Source organism: Sander vitreus, chromosome 17 (genome assembly GCF_031162955.1).
Source record: "Sander vitreus isolate 19-12246 chromosome 17, sanVit1, whole genome shotgun sequence".
In the NCBI taxonomy this organism is placed as follows: Eukaryota; Metazoa; Chordata; class Actinopteri; order Perciformes; family Percidae; genus Sander; species Sander vitreus.
The window spans coordinates 29503466-29523437 of record NC_135871.1 but is presented as its reverse complement, the minus strand read 5'-3'; the positions used below and the strand labels follow the sequence as shown (position 1 = coordinate 29523437).

Below are 19972 nucleotides of genomic sequence, written 5' to 3'. Positions count from 1 at the left end.
AGAAAGGCCAGCATAGGCATTAATAGGTCAAACAAACACAGGGCTTTCACCCAGGAGACCACTGTTCGTGTCCCGTGTGGAACCAAAAGTCAACGTTGACTTGTTTTAGTAAAGTATTTAACCTACGTCACATGCGTACTTAATTGACGTACTTAACTTAAATTACAGTACGTAACCAACATACTTATTTTTACGCAAACCATCATCTTTTCCTAAAACCAAACCAAGTAGTTTTGTTTCAATGCACAACGTTAACTACGTGTTTAAAACAGCAACCACTTTACAACGTGCACCCGTCACCTTGAGAATGCAGTTTTGTTGGTTGAGAACTTGAAGGGTTCTTGTTCTTAAGACAGACCATAATGCAGGAATGTGTCTTTTTTAAAAGAGACAAATTATAGATACGCTTTTATATGATTTCTTTTTTTTTCTGAGCTACATAAGCTCTCACACAGACAATAATTAGATATGGAGTTCGGAGGACAGCCCTGTCTCCTAATAATTACATTCCAAAACAACAAAACTGCATTTTCTATTACGTTTAGAGGGAAACGTATTTTGTTCTGGATTACATTTGTCTTTGACATACCAGAAATACAGGACCAGTAAAAAGTTTGGATACGCTTTATGCCGACCTTACACCAAACAACTTTTTAAGAATATTCCACTGTCGCAGGCAAATTTCCACTTTCGGAATGAAATCATGAGAGTCTTGCTAGAGTCCGGCGCGCTCCCGTTGTCTGAATCGTTTGGTGTAAGGTGGTCATAAAACTCAGTCCCAGTCAGCCTTTTTCCTGTCTCGACGTTCTGACAAAACGTTTGATATTGTCGTAAGTTTTAAATCTTGGTAGTGAAGTTAGATCACGTGAACATTGTCAACAACCAATTGGTGCACTCCCTCCAGCACCAAACAGGAAGCAGCAAACGGTTAGAGCCAATGTTTTTTATAGTTGCTATGGTGCCTCGCTAAGCTAAACCCTAAAGAGGGAAAGTTGCCGATTTTCAACCCTTCTGGAGTGCGTCATCCAACGGGAATTTTACCTGCGGATAAACGCAGACCTCCGGGTACACACAGACATTCATCTGCAAGATCCCCAGTCTTTACATATTATGACGGTCTTTAACGTTAGATGTGAGATGGTGTCAGACTTTAGTTTTCTACGTAGGCATTACCATTCAAGTGAATGAGAAAGCGTGTCCAAACTTTTTACTGGTTCTGTAAGTTTCTAAACAAAGTCCAGAAAAGTCAGCGTAGGGATGAGATCAAAATGGATGGTCAAACAAAAAAAAGGACTTTTTATTACATTTAGCTGATGCTTTTATCCAAAGCGACTTACAATTGCTATATACATCAGCGGTAACTGAGGTTGGGAGCAACTAGGGGTTAAGTGTCTTGCTCAAGGACACATTGAGTGATGGATCACAGTGGGAATTGAACCCAGATCTCTGACACCAAAGGCATGTGTCATATCCACTGCACCATCACCACCCTTTTCTCTCAGGAGATGGCTGTTCATATATCGCGTGTGAAACCAAGTGTCAATCTTTCGCTTGTTTATGTAACATATTTAACTTACGTCAAGTATATGACATGCTTAACTTAACTTACTTAAATTAAGTCAATTAATTAAATACATTATTTTAAACCCAAACATGTTAATATCTGACCCACTAAATTGTTATTTTAGACTGCGTGCTGCCATTTTTAACTTTACTTCATACTGTGATTCCATTGTTTGTTTTCATGCACTACACCTGACATCATAACTCTCTGGCTTCTGATTGGTGAACAGTGAGCTCACGCAGCTTGTGACCATCAGGTGTCGTCACCATCCCGAGTATATTCATGCATACATACATTGCTCCGAGATATGTAATATGCACTTTGACCACATTTAACAACAGGACAAAAAAGCTCCTGACATGACGTTACCCGCTGCCGGCTGTCAGTCAAACACTCAGGCATCCCACAGAGTGCAGCGAGAGGTAGGAAGTGTGACTATTTATTTCTCATCCACCATGAACCTGTCTCCTCGCAGTGATATCACTGCATTTCTGTGGCCACATGCCCAGCGTGACGAGGCGCTGCAGAAGACTGTCTATGTTTGAGAAGATGAATCACTCTGCAGATAACAGAAAAGAAAAACTGGTGCACTAAAAAAGGACATTAACCTTCATGCGTATGCTCTCCTTCTCAACCAGTCCTCCAAACCTTACGACAATACAGGTTGTTGAGTTCCTTCCCTCTAATACGACCCACGGGAGCATGTGTCCGCCCTCATATCAAAACCAGAGAATGTAACGGCTGTGGTGTTGAACACGTCGTAACGTTTTGCCCCAACTCAGAATAGCTTCTACGTGAAACAGAATCTGTTTCACGTGGGCTTTGCAACTGCCACGCCTCTTTAAGAGAGTAGCAGCAGGTCCTGAGTGTGTTGATTCCAACTGGAGAAGTGAACGTGAACACAGATTATGAGCGATTCTTTCGCCCCGTAGTCACCAAAGTAAATATTGGACCTTGAAAAAAGTGACTAAAACTTCGTAAAAGCTTCAAAAAACGATGAAGTAATTACAAAAAACAGAGGTGTCATAAAGCACCATATATATATATATATACACACACCATTTTCTGACATTGTTGGAGACCAAACAACTAATCCATTAATCTAGAAAATAATTGACAGATTAGACGACTGTGAAAAAGTAATGACAATCGTTAGTTGCAGCCTTATTTCCAGTACTTAGTTCACATTAGTGTCACTGTTTTTTACACTGCACTTTGTCAGAGGCAGTTTTCAGCTGTCTTTGTGATATTTATTTGTCACTCGTTGACTTCAAGGCACCTAACCCTAACCCTAACCATAACCATAACCATTGCCTAATCGTAGTGCCTGCTGCCTGGAAGGAGACGTTGGGGGCTTAAAACACTGATAAACTTGATTTTGTAGGGTACGTAACAGGAGCAGTCATACAATCAGAAACCAATCTTTAACAAATTATCCAAACCGTCCATCATTATTGAACAGATTTTGTACAGTAGGTTAAAAGGTGACCCAGACGTAGCTCTGCAAAATAATATATATTGTATTTGCAACACAAAGTTTCAGTGATACCTTATATGTCCAAATAAGGGGTTAAAGTCTCTCTAAGTGAATGTCAGTTCTCATTGTCTCCCAGCCCATAAATGTGAGGCAGAGTGACACCTCTTCCCTCCCCTCCATCTTTGCAGGGTGACACAGAGAAGCCAGTAGGAAGCCCAAACTTGGCAGAACTGTTGGTGGGAGAGGAGGGGAGGGGCCAGGAATAGAGATGGACATGGGGGTGATGCTGGTAGCACTCAGCGTGCCAAATGAGCACATGAAGACAGTAATGTGATCTGAGTTGAGTGGCAGGCCCCCTATTTTTTTTTTCTACAGAGGTTTGACAGGGCTGTATAAGAGGCCGAGGGTCGGAGACAGACAGAGAGATAGACAGAGAGACAGACAGACAGAGAGACACTGACCATCACAGCAGAAGACCAGTGGATATTAAACTACTTCATATCAGGGAGAAGAATGGGACTGCACAGTGTTGAGGAACTGGTAAGATATGCTGATGTGTGTAAATGTAAATGGTAGCAATTATGAGAGCAGCAACTACAGTAGAACAGTGCCAAAAAGAAGCTGTAGGATTTCAATTTCAGGAAATGTGCAGTTCTTAAAATATAGGGAACAACCAGCCTGAAAAAAGACATGAAGGGAGTTTATTATTCATTTGAAAATGAGAAGCTAAAGAGTTTTTGTTTTCATATGAAAAGATTCTTAAACGATTCTCAAAATGTGTTGAGCCGAAAAAAAAAGGTTGTTTTTCTCATAGTCTAAAATAATGTCTGGTAGTGAAGCTCCGCTGGTAAAAGGACGATGCTTAGAAAAATCAATCGACTGTGGAATCTTTGGGACAGATATTTTTTAATTGTTTTGCCATTTACACGTAAAGTGTGTATCGGTGTCCATGACTTTCTGGATCTATACTCCTTATTTTCACTTAACATGTAACAAATATATCTTGTTGCATATAATAAGCAAAGGTAACAACCTGTGTAAAAAAAAGAAAAAAAAACACAGTTCAGCTCCCAATACCTGAAAAAGAAAACCAGCTTATCAGGACCAACAACCCTTAAAAACAACTTAGAATTACCTCAATTATGTCTCCTTATCTAAACTCAGGGTTCCTTAAATCGCCTAATTTAATGCCTTTTACTTTGCAACTTTAGGGGACGTCTTAATTACAACTTTAAAGTTAGATAAAAATAAGTCTCTCTTTAAATTAGTTCACCCAACATTGCTGTTACTGCTTGTCCTTAATGTTCTTTAAGTTAATATCTTAACTGAGATGTTCTCTTCCCTAATGATTAAGTAGAAGATTCACAGTGTGTGTGTGTGTGTGTGTGTGTGTGTGTGTGTGTGTGTGTGTGTGTGTGTGTGTGTGTTTATATTCCTCTGTTCGCAGCAGGACTTGGCTCTACGGCGGCTGAATGCTGAGAGCTGCCGATGTGTTTTACTCTGGACCAACCCAAAACTAAAACTGAGCTTGTAGATTTAGGACATTAGTGTGGGAATCTGTGAACAGTTTCAGCATTTTCTAAAACAGTCCTCTCATTTTAATGGCTTCCCCTAATCGAAATGCAAAGACATTAAGGTTAACTTTAAAAAAAAAAAATCTTTTTTTTTAAGCTCTCGACAGAGATTTAGACTTTTATGAGCTTTTTATGAAAACAGAGACGGAACTCGGTTCTCATTGTGTTTGTGTGTACTCCAAAGAGACTGCAACATCAGTTGAAGAAAGTTTAATCAGCAGTGGAATGTAACTCAACACATGTACTTCAGTGCTGTACTTAAGTCCAAATGTTGAGGTACTGGTACTTGTACTTGAGTCTTTTCTTTTCAGGCCACTTTCTACTTCTACTCCGCTACATTTCAGAGAGAAATATTGTACTTTTTACTCCACTGCATTACTTACAGCATTAGTTACTAGTTACTTTACACATTAAGATTTTTGCACACAAAACACATGTAGTTTATAAAATACAATGTTTTGTTATACATGAAACTAGCCAACAATATAACGTCCTACAAGTCCAGCTGAAATGATTAGACCGTTAAACACACAACTGTTTGGATCCTTTACACTTTCTAAAATGGGATGAGAGTTCTACTTTTAATACTTTAAGTACATTTTCCTGATGATACTTACATACTTTTACTTAAGTAACATTTACAAAGCAGGATTTTTACTTGCAACAGCGTATTTTTTACAGTGTGGTATTAATACTTTTACTTAAGTAAAGGATCTGAATACTTCTTCCACCACTGGGTTTTATGCAAAATTCTGGGCCCTGTAGAAAGGCATTGTCTATGGGCCCCTCCTCGCATCCACAGCTGTTCATTCTACCATCTTTTTGGACCCTCCTCACATAAGGGCCCTGGGTACTCAGTCCCGTTTCACAGTCCAACATCCCTGGTTTTATGTGCTGTATGTCTCCTGTGTACCCGTGTAATGATTCAGGCTTAGAGTGTACTCACCATGTCCATCTCTTCTCTCCCTCAGGTGTCTGGTAAGAGGTCAGAGGGCAAAGAGGCAGACGAATTCCAAGGTGGCGTGTACGAGGCGGGCGTGGATCAGGAGAAGCAGGATGAGCGCAGGTCCGACAGGGAGCTGGTGGGCGGAGCTCTGTCAGAGGAGAGCGACAGCGGCAGCGAGCACGAGGAAATCAGCGTGGCAGCGCTTAATGTAAGAACACACAGCGAGCAACAACCGTGCAAATAGCTGGGCCACATTCAGACCCGAACAGTGTACAGAAATGTCTAGCTGCTGATTGGGTAGCACCTGGGACTGGGCAATAAACGAGAGACACACCCACCAAATGAAAGAAAACATATCTCAAAGCCCTTTGCCCACCGTTTCACACCGTTCTAAGGAAACATATCGTTTAACCAAGAAACCGTTGCAAAACGGTGCACACCGTTTTGAGATTGAACGTGTTGTTATCGGGTTCACTTTGTCCATTCAACTGAACGGTTTGGGCGCCCTGGTAGCTCAACAGGTAGCTGGTGGGACCATTATATTGAGTCCTCACTGCTGTTGAGGAAAAACTCAAGAGCAGCACAACTCATTTCACATACGCGAAGAAAGTTCGGGAGACTTTGATGAATTACACAGGAGCATTTAATAACCACTCAATAGAGGAGACAATTAATGTAGACAGTGAAGTTCAACCACGATGCCGTCCCCGACTCTCTGAAGTTCCTGTCTTCCTGAATTAAAACTCATGCTGGTGGTGTTAGGTTTAGCTAAACCTTCAAGGTAAACAAAGATATTGCGGTCGCTGTAAACGCATATGCTTAAAACCTAGTTCAGCCTATCTCTCTTTCTGGAAGTATGCAAAAGTGTTTGGCCACCGACCTCCAAAAAGTAGACAGTCCTGAGACAAAACATTCCCTTATCATGCAGCTGCCTAGATTCCCTTAATCTGTAGAGACACAAACATAATAATGCATGAACAGGTTTGGGTATTAGTAGTCCTGCCTTGCCAGACCTTCCTCCACAGCGCTGCGGAGGAGGGTCTGGCAAGTCCACACAGCATTCCGGGATGGGAGAAATACGTGCTCTGGTTTATTGGCATTTCTTTAAACCAATCACAATCGTCTTGGTACCGGACGGAGAAACGGTGCCTCTGCAAAATAGTCTCAGGAAGGAACTTGTTTTGGTGGAACATGTGTACGTTCAAAAGGTTGTTTTAGTCGTGCAACAGAAAACTGAGATTGGACAGATAGTCTAGCTAGCTGTCTGGATTTACCCTGCAGAGATCTGAGGAGCAGTTAACCATAGTCCTCACAAATCCAAAGGTTAGAATTACAACACAAAGAATGCCAAAGGTAACGGACATCCGGCCTAAACGAGGGACATCCGGCGGCACCGGATCAATCCCTAATAACCTCCAATCAAATCATAGTTTATATTTGGGGCGGCGTGTGTGTGCATCCCATGTAGGCTGAGTCCTTTGCAGCTGCCCGGGGTTCAATCCCGACCTGCGCCAATTTTCTGCGTGTCATCCCCCATTTCTGTCCCACCTTTTCTATGTGTATGTCTATCCACTGTCACCTTCAAATAAAGGGAAATAATATAAAATATTTATATTTTTCCAAATTAGTTAGAGCTACTCCACCATCTTTCCAAGTACAGTGTATACACACTGACAACAGCGGAAGTACCCCATGGGGTACATGTACCCTGGTTGGGAATCCCTGGTTTAGCATAAAAAAGTTCATATTTTATCTGAAATGTAGTGGAAGGAACGAGGAAGAGTAGAAGTATAATGTAAAATACTTAAAAATTGTACACAAGTGCAGTACTTGTGTTTATTCCACTTAGTAACATTCCCCACTGGTTAGTCATTGAAGCTGCAGTCTGCAGTTAGTCTGAGAGTGAGTTTGTTTGTTGGTCCATGCCGCCACCTGGAGGCATTTGGGAAGTGTTCCACATCACAAATCTCATAATTTTTTTTTTACTTTTTATGTTAAAGCACATTTGACGGCCAAGTTTTTCTTTAGCGTTTAAAGCAGGGCTTGCAGCGTTTTGTGGCACAGGGTTAGGGTTATTATTCAGAATAAGTAGAAGAGTAGAAGCTGCTTTTCAAACCAAGTTTCTTTCTGCCCTGTCAGACGGATAAAAGCGGCCGGTTGAAGTTGGAGACGGTGGATGACCTGTTCAACATCCTGCAGATGAGGAAGAGGAGAAGGGAGAGGAAGGCTCCCGTCCATAAGAAAAAGCCCGAGCCTGAGACCGTGGTGAGATTATATATTCTTCATGTCGCAGTTTCAATGACCGATGTCTCACTTACCAGACTCAGCAAACAAACATTTACCTTCACTCTAAGAGGAACATACATGCTTATTATAATATTATTAATTTGTTTGGGCTGTATTTCCTGAATTTTTAAACCACAAATGATTTTTATATTATATTTATATTATATTGTAACTCTGAGGATGACTGTTGCATTCATACCTGGAAGCTGTCCAGTACAACCACAGTCTGATCTGCTGGCCACTGAGCAGCTCCACTGGAGCGGTTGCGGTTAAGGGCCTTGCCAAAGTGGTGGTAATGAGGGGAGGGACAAGCACTCCTTTTTCACTTTCCCCACCCAGATGTATCGTGTCGGTCTGGTGATTGAACTGATGCTTCTCTAACCTGTAGGCCACCACTGCAGTAGCTTAGTGCCTCCCAAGACGAATTCAGACAACCCCGAGTGTTGTTTTTCCCCTGTGCTGGAATGGAATATATGTGTGTAAGGGCCAGACCTTGCTCCACAGGGCTGTGGAGATAGGGCTGGCAATGTGTGACTAAGCTGCTGGGAACTGGGCCTAACCATATATTTCAGAAGTACTACTAATGTAGTAGTAAGTATTTTTGCCTTTTTTATACCTTCTAGCCAGAGACTGTGGATGAGCAGCTGTTTCTGACAGCAGCCATGGAGAACAAACTGCCTGTGGTGGAGAAGTACCTGAGTGATGGAGGAAACCCCAACGCAGCCGACCACGTAAGTGTCCCACAGTCATGTCTCCGAACTCAAGAAATACAACACAACAACACAGGACTTTCACCCAGGAGATGGGGGTTCGTGTCCCACGTGTCACGTTTCCAAAACCCAACCGTCCCGTTCTTGTTTACCTAAACAAAACTGTCCGGTTCTTCTTTACCTAAACCCAACTGTCCCGTTCTTCTTTACCTAAACCCAACTGTCCCGTTCTTCTTTACCTAAACCCAACTGACCGGTTCTTCTTTACCTAAACCCAACTGTCCCGTTCTTCTTTACCTAAACAAAACTGACCGGTTCTTGTTTACCTAAACCCAACTGTCCCGTTCTTCTTTACCTAAACCCAACTGTCCCGTTCTTCTTTACCTAAACCCAACTGACCGGTTCTTCTTTATCTAAACCCAACTGTCCTGTTCTTCTTTACCTAAACTCAACTGTCCCGTTCTTGTCCCACGTGTCACGTACACGTACCTTTTAAAAGGCCACCAACCATCTTTTCCTAAACCTAACTGCGTCAAAAGTGACACCAGTAGTGCCAACCCAGCGCGTTTAGATCTGACCCTAAAGGAGATTTTTAGCATCAATAACAACGCCAAAGGCACCTGAACAAGGCTCCGTATTTTACGCGATAGGGGTGAGAATGTGTTGTACAACCATGGCAACACGTCAATCAACGTGTGAAAGAAATGATGACTTGATAAACTTCATTTATATAGCACTTTTCAAAACAAAATTACATAGTCACACAAAAAAAGAAGCAGACAAACAATGATAAAAAAATATTAAAAAGTTGTACAGCACAGAGCAACACAAGAGAATGAGCAAAAAAAAAACAATATCAAATAACTAAAATAATCACAAGAATAAAAGTTACAAGAATGCCATTATATTGAAAATAGGTTGTCACAGATAAAAGGGAACTCAGGCAAGCTCCTGGGTAGCTCACCTTGTAGAGCGTGTGCCGCATGTACAGAGGCTCAGTCCTCGCCGCAGCAGCTGCAGGTTCAACTGCGACCTGCAGCCATTTGCTGCATGTCATCCCCATTTCGTTACATTGTTGTCTGAGCCTTTAACATAATGACAATGAAGCTACTTTGAATTAAACGCAATGTCTTGCTATCTGATCAGTTTTAGTAAAGGAAGTGTTTGTGATCTCTGAAATGTCCAGTTCCAGAGAACAGCGCTGCACAAAGCCTCGTTCAAAGGACACGTGGAAGTGATGAAAAGACTCCTGGAGGCCGGCGCTGCAATCGAGAAAAAAGACAAGGTGAGAGATCTTAAAACTCTCATCTCAAATCTCTCATATACACACTTAAACTCTTAAACACACACACACACACACACACACACACACACACACACACACACACACACACACACACACACACACACAGCATCAGTCTAATAGGTGGGTGTGTGTGTGTGTGTGTGTGTGTGTGTGTGTTGCAGCTGGAGGCCACAGCGGTCCACTGGGCCTGCAGAGGAGGCAGCCTTCCGGCGCTGCAGCTCCTCCTCGACCAGGGAGCCAAGTTCTCCTACAGAGACAAGGTTGGTACCACAGAGTGTATATAAAGATGGCCGACGCGTCTCCACTTCCTCCCACTGTACAAAAAGTGAAGCCAAAATATCCCGGACACCTTGTTTATTTGGAGCCAGAGTCTGCGCAGTAGTGATCGGGCGTAGGAGCTACGGTATCCAAGACCCGCCGATACACTCGCCCGACCAATCCCGAGTCCAAACCAAACTAATCAGAAAAATGAACGCTTGAAAAAACATCAGCGTGATCAGAACTACCTAAAATAACAGAAACCATTTTTGGGAAACAATTATTTGACGTGTACTTGGATTTTTTAGTTTGGCCCGTGTCACATCAGATAACATGGAATGGGTGGGGTTTATGATCTATACTGCAGCCAGCCACCAGGGGGCCATCCAGATGTATTAGCACACACACAGACACCCACACACACACACACACACACACACACACACACACACACACATCCATAGTGTACTTTTAGTGACATTTTCGGATGTTTTTCTTGCATTTATGGAGAAATCTGAAGCCCTCTCCTCTCCTCATGCAGTTGCAGAGCACTCCTCTCCATGTTGCTGTGCGGACCGGACACTGTGATTGTGCTGAGCATCTCATCCACTGTGGAGCCGATGTCAACGCCAAAGACAGAGTAAGGCGTTAGACTTAGACACAGATCACCAGTCTTCTTACAGCTGCATTAAACGGTGTTTGGTGTTTTAAGCCCCCAATGTCGTCTTCCAGGCAGTGCTGCCTGGAAGGCACTAGGATTAGGCAATGATTAGTTTTGACATGGGATTTGAACATGGACAAATTGTGCAATGCAGCTGCAGCCGAGCAGCAGTGTTTTGGAATAAAAGTGCAACCAAAAAGGGATTTCTTTCTGAATTCCCAGCTAAAATTACTAATTTATTTGCAAATTATGAAGACATTTGCCCTGATACCTGTCACGCTCGGCAAGATGCTGTTGATTATATAGTGAAAGAAACACAAGTTGGTCACTACCTCATTGCAAATTAAAGTTTTCCTCGTTCAGATTAAGAAACGATTACCGATGCTGAATATTTGTTTTGCTCCCTGACTGAAGGACGGAGACACGCCCATGCACGATGCCGTGAGAATAAACAGATTCAAGATGATCAAGCTGTTGATGATGTACGGGGCCAGCCTCAACACAAAGAACTGTGTAAGTACAGAACAACCAACACATCCTGTGTTACAATTAGCAAGAAGTCAACATTTAGGGCCCTATCTTGCACCCAGCGCAGCGCAGGTCAAAGCCCGACACGGTGTCTTTGCTAGTTTAAGACCGACGCAGTTGTCAATTTCCCATCCAGCGCCCGCGTCGTTTAAATAGCAAATGCACCTGCGCCCATCTGTGTGCCCATGGGCGTGCTTGTCTTACAGGGAGGTGTGTTCAGGTGCATCTTGGGAGTATTGCTATCTTGAGGCAGCGGGAAGTGATCGCCACCAACAACAACCTGGTCTAAAGTCAACAGTGCAGCATTTCATTGTTATTTTAACAGCGCATTAGTAAAATGCGCCTAGGCTTGTGCACAGCGTGGTTAAATTGTTAAAATAGGGTCCACAGCCTCTCGGGGGACCACTACTACTTTACCTTACTTATCTACACTGGTGAATCTTAAGTGTAAATGTTTCAGTTTTCCAGTTTTGATTTGCACTTTGGGTGGTGGAATTTCCACAAACACCATGTCATGGTAAGATGAGACAAAGGGAAAGCTTACAGGGTTTTTCCTGCCATTATAAGTCTTATGTGCAGCGCCCAAGCCGTTTTTGGTTGAATTAATGTACAGTAAAAAAGCACCACACAAAAAAAGCATCACACAAACTACTTTTTTTTAATCTAATGTATGTAGTTGGGCTTCTTTAGCAAGTTTTATCTTTACGCTTTTTGAATGTTATTTATTTATTGTCTGCTCTAGCTTTTCCAACGTTTTAGACACACTTATGATCATAATAATGGTCCAAATGTATGTCAAATTGCATATTTCTTTCATTTAAAAAATCACATTTTCTTGAAAAAAGACCCCTTAATCCCTCCGCCAAATCTGTGCACCTAAGTCTTCCACAACACTGGTTTAGACAACATTAGGGTCAATCATAGGACACAGGTCAGGGGACATACTCGTCCTCATACTTTGCTTCTGACTGGCTAGTAGTCCTTACCTAGGTACTGTCAGGGCACGCCCTCATACTCTGCTTCTGACTGGCTAGTAGTCCTTACCTAGGTACTGTCAGGACACGCCCTCATACTCTGCTTCTGACTGGCTAGTAGTCCTTACCTAGGTACTGTCAGGACACGCCCTCATACTCTGCTTCTGACTGGCTAGTAGTCCTTACCTAGGTACTGTCAGGGCACGCCCTCATACTTTGCTTCTGACTGGCTAGTAGTCCTTACCTAGGTACTGTCAGGGCACGCCCTCATACTCTGCTTCTGACTGGCTAGTAGTCCTTACCTAGGTATTGCGCATGTGCGAAACCCAACAAAGATGGAACAGAAGTGAGATGTCTCACTCTGTAGCTAAAACAGAGAGCTCAACACACAGGGTGAAAAGAGGAGCTGCAGCAATGTGCAGTACAACAAAAATATGGTGTTTTTTGACAATTAAACCATGTAAACCTATTATTATATAACATCTAAATACAATTATAAAACTGAAAATGAGCATAATATGAGCACTTTAACACTTTGCACTCTTATGCATTTATTTCTCCTGTGCAGGATGGAAAAACTCCACTGGAGACGCTGTACGCGTGGCAGAACGGAGCCAAGAGCCTCCTGTGTAACTTCAGCAGCAAGGACAAGGCCAACCAGTGACCCAACATTCCAGTAAAAGCAGGACTTCAACATTATATCCAGACACATGATCTACTGGCTCTAGCCCATTTTAGTCATGTTCATACTGTGGCTCACGAAGCACACAAGTCTGTTTTTAAATAGCTGTTTATCCAGCGAGGCTGTGCCGAGGGTTCACGTCACATTCAAAGTCTCGCATGTTGACTGACAGGTATCGACCCCCTCAGGAAAATAATCTAAAGTTGGCTCAGCTGGAGCGTTTGGGTGATGGAGGACATCTTAACTAATAGAGCATCAATCATTACCTGGTTCAGGGATTTGAACCGTCCTGTTTTTTGGCAAGGTAAGATTTTCACATGTGGTGGCAGGAACTTGAAGGAGCCTTTTAATTAACACTGTGAACTCTAATCAGGATGTTGTTAATAATGTGATCATTAGCACCGATAGATTCATTGATTTGCCAAACTTTGCTGGACAATGTCTCGGCTGACAGCATGAAGATGTTTTCTTCTTCTTTTTTTTATTGTTACTTTAAGCTAAGTTTGAAGTCAGCAATACCGCATTGAGGTTTATTTATTGATTATTGACTTACTGTCAGCGACCGATTTATTGGGTTTGATTTATTTATTTCAATACTATACACTTAATATCTGAGCGACTGTCGAGTTATACTGTGGTTAGTTTGGTTAATTCCTATGGTCAGGTTTGAACCAATTATATTAACTTAGAATTCATAAATTTTCATTTACTAACTAATGAAAACAACTGGCACACTGTCTTCACAGTCCCATTGGATCAACAGTCTGTGGATCGACTCCAGTGCCAAAATACATTTAATCAAAGCTGCAAGCAGCGATGAACGGGCCCTCGCCCCTCCCGGCACGTCGGGGGTACTGGCGAGATCCTTGGGCGATTTATTTTACATTTTAAACACAGCCTCAGCGGAGCATGGGGAACAACTGCGCCAAGTTTCTTATAATTCAGAATAACTGTTGCCAAGATATGCAACACTTCCTGTTTTGACTGCCACATTCAGGAAGTTGGTCGTCTATAACTTGCGCATATTTTTTAACTATCAAAATTCTTTTGATAACTTTTTGTCATAAGGGTCCACCGTGTATACGTGCAATATTTTGTGCAGTTCGGACTCACGCCCTAGGAGGAGTTACAAAAAGTAGGTTTCGCATACATTGCGATTTAGCTAATTTAATAAAAAATTAAAACAGGGGCGCCTGGTTAGCTCACCTGGTAGAGCACGCGCCCATATATAGAGGTTTACTCCTTGTCGCAGCGGCCACAGGTTTGACTGCGACCTGCGGCCCTTTGCTGCATGTCATCATGTCATGGCCCATGGTTTAAATAAATTGACTCCAGGTCAGTGTGAAAAGTTAGAAAATATAGGCACTGAGCCTCTTCTTACTGGTAGATGATGTGTGTTGTTATACTTAAAACATTCAGACGAGTTTAACCAAGTTCGTTGATCTTGTGCATTTTTAAGATTGAGACATGAGCGAGGGTATAGAATGTTTTTGGATCAGGATGTGAAGAATCTCTCCACTTACACTTGTTTTATTGATGTTGGGAATCAGCATCAAAATCAACCTTTTTGAATCCGGACTGCTTTAATGCAGGGACACTTACAGCTTACTCAGTTACTTTGACTCATCTTACTCTCGGCTGCAATAATACTTTTTCCTTTAAATTTAAAGCACCATTTATCATTTTGAGGAACAATTTCAGTTATTTGTTTCTCCATTGCCAACCCTGATTTTCCTCAAACCTCAAAGATTAAACAGACATTTGTTTGTAAGTTTACTCTAGACAACCTTCAGACAATCTTCATCTTCAAAACATCATCTTGTTCAGATTGTCCCAGTTTATTTTACTGAAGTTCAGATTGAGCATCTCAGGTTCAAACAACGTATTAAAGGTCACCTCAGTGATACAAAAAGACCTTGTTTAGACTGCCAGCCCAAATCTGTTTCTTTTTTTTTGGCATATTCAGATTGATTTTAGAAAGCCTGGACAGCAAAAAACCCCACAGGAAATGTGATTTATGCAAATCAGATACCCACGCAAAAATCACCCTTCGGCGTCTGTGTAGAACAACACACCGGGCGCTGTGCTGTAAGATGACGTTGTATTAAGAGCGGCAACGGTAGCGAGTACCATGAAATCTGCGTAAGTAGGTTGGTTGGGGTGGTTCCACAAGTGTGAGAGGGAAGAAGCTGAAAAGTCAGTGTTGGTTCAGAGGATGTTTGACAAGTGTATATGAGGATAAAACAGTTCTCTATTTTTTATTGTTGAAGATGTATGTACATTTTGCCTTGTATTTATGGATTGATTGAATAAAACAGATTTTGAATTGAAGCTTTTGTTTTTATTGAAAGAGGGAGCACTGACGTGCAGAGTGAGACACAGAAGAACAGAAGCTGTGTTCTCACTGAGATCTACAAGCTGTTGAGACAGAGCTCCACTCCCTTACTGCATGTGTGCCAAGTATTTTTTTGTCACCTTAGGGCCTCCTGCACACTGCCTGCGTGGCGTGAGCGTGTCAGCTGCGTGGCGTGTCCGTTTTTATTTCGGCTCCCATGTTAACAGGTTAGAGCTTACACACGGCCTGCGTGACACACACGTCTCAGAAGTAGAACCGACGCCTATTTTTCACGCGACACGCAAGCGTGTTGGAAGCGTTTCCAGGCAAAATAGAATATGAAAAGATGTTTATATGTCATTTTGACACAAATACATTTAATAAATGACATTTTGATGTTTGAAAGTCTCAAGGTTTTGACACAAATGCAGATCTGTTCTCCTTTTTAAACTGTATTTCAATTGGATTGTGATAAAACAATAACATGGACTTTATTATCTCAGGAAAGTGAATTGAAATATAAAAATATATATATCGAAATATGTGCAAACAAATGTACAACCACAAAAATATTGACAAAATAAAGTTGAAGAAAATGCTATTATTTCATTTTATCAATGGGAAACATACATGTGTATAGACAAGGCTAGCAGCAGCAGCAGCGCCGCGTCAGACACCTTTCTGGTGTGAAATGACGATAGAAAGCGTTACCCGCTCTAGCTAAGCTGGGAATCAGACCAATCTGCCGCGCTCGTGTTTTATTCATATTTTCTTTTCTTTGCAGAACATGAAAGAAAAAGGCATTTTTTAATTTCTGTTTTCTAGTGATTTCATTTTTTGTTATATGAAATAGGAAATGAAAATCGAAGCATGTTTAAAATGTTCACATTCCCTTTTGACAAGGAAAAGGAAAAAACGCCTTGTATTTTGTTTTTTTTGTTTTTTAATATCTGTTAATGGAAATGAAAATCAAATGACCAAAACATTTCCTGAGGATGGATAACAAGGATGTGCACACACAAGAATACAAAAATAAACATGTTACACTCTTTCCAATACTCCTTTTTATTTTTATAGTCTATATTGTTTTCACACTTCACTGGGACATTGCTGCAAATACAATTGCCTATCAGCAAGGCGAGAGGGCATGAGATGGGAGGCGAGAGGGCATGAGACAGGAGGCGAGAGGGCATGAGACGGGAGGCGAGAGGGCATGAGAGGCATTTATTTTATAGACAGACATATATTTTTAAGTATTTTATTCATCACTATGATAGTCTGCATTTATCTTATAGACATATTTTTTTTAAAGTATTTTATTCATTTGTAAGATTGCCGTTACTGTTTAGTTAAAAAAATACCAAATATATCAAGTATTTTATTCATTAGCATGATAGTCTGCATTTATCTTTCTGTTTAGTAAAAAAACACCAAATATATTTTAAAGTATTTCATTCATTAGCATGATAGTCGACGCAAGCTTTTACTTTGAAAAGTAGAAGCTCTGGGAAGCTTTTACTTTGAAAAGTAAGAGAGATATTTTTTAAAGTATTTTAAAGTATTTTATTCCAGACGCAAGCTTTTATTTTGCAAAGTATAAGCTCGGGGACGGCACCAGGCGGGACAGCATGAGACGGGATAGCATGACATGGGAAGCTCCAGGCTGCAGCCATACAGTCTTGACTAACCTGGGCAATGGTGATGTTAATGGCATTCAGCTCATCTTTTATTATTGGTAAAAGTTTGAAATTCCATTTGAAAGGATACTGTATGTATGGACTTAAACAAAGGGAAGTGAGGGAGTGTTTTAACAGTTTAATACACATTTCAATGAAATTAAAGTCTTTGAAATTACAGCTTTAATGCTTTTAAGATTAGAGGGAGCCTGTATTAATGTTTTATTGAGCTAGCTAAACACCACTTAGTTAGCCTGTGGCTATATTCCTTAAAAAAACATTTCATTGTTTGCTAGCTAGCTAAACACCACTTAGTTAGCCTGTGGCTATATTCCTTAAAAAAACATTTCATTGTTTGCTAGCTAGCTAAACACCACTTAGTTAGCCTGTGGCTATATTCCTTAAAAAACATTTCATTGTTTGCTAGCTAGCTAAACACCACTTAGTTAGCCTGTGGCTATATTCCTTAAAAAAACATTTCATTGTTTGCTAGCTAGCTAAACACCACTTAGTTAGCCTGTGGCTATATTCCTTAAAAAAACATTTCATTGTTTGCTAGCTAGCTAAAAAACACTTAATTAGCCTGTACCTATATTCCTTAACTAAATTAAAAATTTGTTTTCTAGCTAGCTAGCTACTGTAAGTCAAATAGTTTAATGTTACTTATGAGTCGGCAGAGAAACACTAGTGTGTGTGTGTGTGTGTGTGTGTGTGTGTGTGTGTGTGTGTGTGTGTGTGTTTAAGAGTTTAAGTGTGTATATGAGAGTGTGTCTGGATTTTACCTAAAGTCATTTCTGCTTTTTAAATTTGAATATGGTGGAAAGAAATAAATCATGTTAACTTTACACCTTACATGTTTTTCTTGTTTTGTTATTTCCCCCTCACTTGATTACTATTTTTTCTAATTGTGATTTATTCTGTCCTCTTATAAATAAAGTTGGCTTGGTGTTTGCTAAACCAATGAGAGAAAGAAGGTATGTGACGATGCTGGACCCTTTCCATGCCAAGTATGGAAAAGTACTAACAGCTGGACTCTGCTTGGTTTCACTTTCTCTTGATGTGCTCTGGGTGCCCTTAATACTCATTGCTTTAGGTATGTTATACACATAAGGCACTCTTATTATATTGTAGCTATATAACTTTGTTTACAATTCCTTTATGTGTTAACAAATAACTTTGTGTTAAGTGAAATAAATGTATTTATTATTATTTATATTATTAGTTTTTATAGTGTTAGCTTTTTTGTTTCAAGAAAACACTCTGACACAAGCAATAAAACACTGCAAAGGACGTACATAAAAGTTGCGTGTGTTTAAATCTTTCCATTTCTATTTGTCTCTGCAGTGGATCTGTGTTCCCTTTGTTTTGATGAACCCTTACTCCTTGGACATTAGCCAGACACTGATGAACAACACCTTGCACGCTCCCTGGATTGGTACACCAGGGCTGAAAAATACCTGGATAATGATTGATGATTTCTTGTTCTTTGTAAGGAAGCAATAATACGGCTGATATGACATGTAATGCAATTAGCTCCAGTCTTGATAGATATCTTTAGAAAGAGGATAACATCCATATTTAAATTGGTTGTTGTTTGTTGAGCTGTAGTTCCAATGAGACAACCTGTAGGAGGACCAAAGCGGGAAAAGTTAAATAGTGTTGCTTTAAGAATCTGACAGGTTGTAGGCCAAGGCTTTTATCTAAAACAGTATGTCTGTGAATGTCGAGGTTGCAAACACAAGTGTTTAATTTTACCAACTAACTGTTTTACTTTTCAGGCACTGGGGAGTGTGGGATATCAGGGCTTCCACCAGAGGACTTTGTCGGGGTCTTCAACATCCACAGCCAAGGTCACTTGCTTTGTCTCTGCTGTCATCTTCTCTGTATTTCGGATACCTTCTATACTGATTGGGGCAGTCGCTGCATCCACAGGTATGAACAGATTCTACATACTGGTGTAAGCTGTGAAAACTAATATCTTCAAGAAAAAGAAATATAGTTTGTGTTAAAATTAAGACTACATCAGCAAACCTTTTAGTAGTGATGTCCAAATGAAGCTTCATGAACCATTATTTGTTTGCCCAATAAACCCACAGGACATTGGAACTGTCGCAGATTGCTTGAATAATAGCTTGGAGAACGGGTTGGAACTTAGGACACAAGTCATTCCAAAGGAGGCACTAGCACTCACCTGAAGCCACATACCTTTCTGCCTTGGATTAAAATTGTGCGTTTGTTGTAACCGAAATGTTCACGTGGTTCTAAACATGAGCTCAGACTGGTAAAACGTGTCCAGTCTTATCTCAGTGTAAGGTACAGTGCTTTATAATCAACCTATTATTTTTACTTCTGTAATTCTCCATCTGCCAGGCTCCAGAGATAACCAAGGGCATATTGAATAGTAAAGAGACCAACAGGCTTATGGATGCAAGTTGAAGACGAAAAACATAATATAAAAGAAAAGAAAAAATTCGAGGAAAACTGTCAGTTGGTCCTTGAGAGTCTACTGCTCCAAAAGTTACTCCGTTAAAAGATCAGATGCTGTATGGGATCACATGACATCACATTGTTGTGTCTGGAAATGAAACGACTATCATGCAAGAATCATTTTTGAAAACAGAGTTGACCTTCCACTACTCTTCACTTTTCCGCTCACACTTGGACAGCCCAGTTAGAGATGAGAGATTAAGAAGAGGCAGCAAGTAAAGGAAAGACGGAAGCAGCAAAGAAAGGAGAAACTTTCATTGTGTTAATATTCTGATACTATTGCGCTAAATGTTGCCTGAAGGTCTACAGAAGTACTGTTTACATTTGAAATCCTGCTTTATTTTGGAAAACTGTCTTCTCAGTAGGGACAGAAAACATGTCATACCATGACACAGAATGTCTATTTTAAAATGGTTCATATAAAATTAGCATTAGTTCCCAGTTTAGGTAAAGAAATATTTTACACGTGTATTGTACAGTACCAGACAGTTATACTGTTTAATGTAAT

General features: G+C 40.8%; 1 protein-coding gene across 1 annotated transcript; it reads left to right on the top strand.

Moving 5' to 3' along the window:
- The first annotated feature begins 3554 nt into the window (after positions 1 to 3554).
- On the top strand, positions 3555 to 15297 carry ankrd1a (ankyrin repeat domain 1a (cardiac muscle)). The gene is made up of 9 exons (XM_078273259.1): positions 3555 to 3581; positions 5587 to 5769; positions 7701 to 7826; positions 8471 to 8578; positions 9744 to 9842; positions 10025 to 10123; positions 10663 to 10761; positions 11197 to 11295; positions 12853 to 15297. Exons 1-9 carry the CDS (start codon positions 3555 to 3557, stop codon positions 12946 to 12948), a joined length of 936 nt encoding a protein of 311 aa, XP_078129385.1. The 3' UTR covers positions 12949 to 15297.
- The last annotated feature ends 4675 nt before the right edge of the window (positions 15298 to 19972 follow it).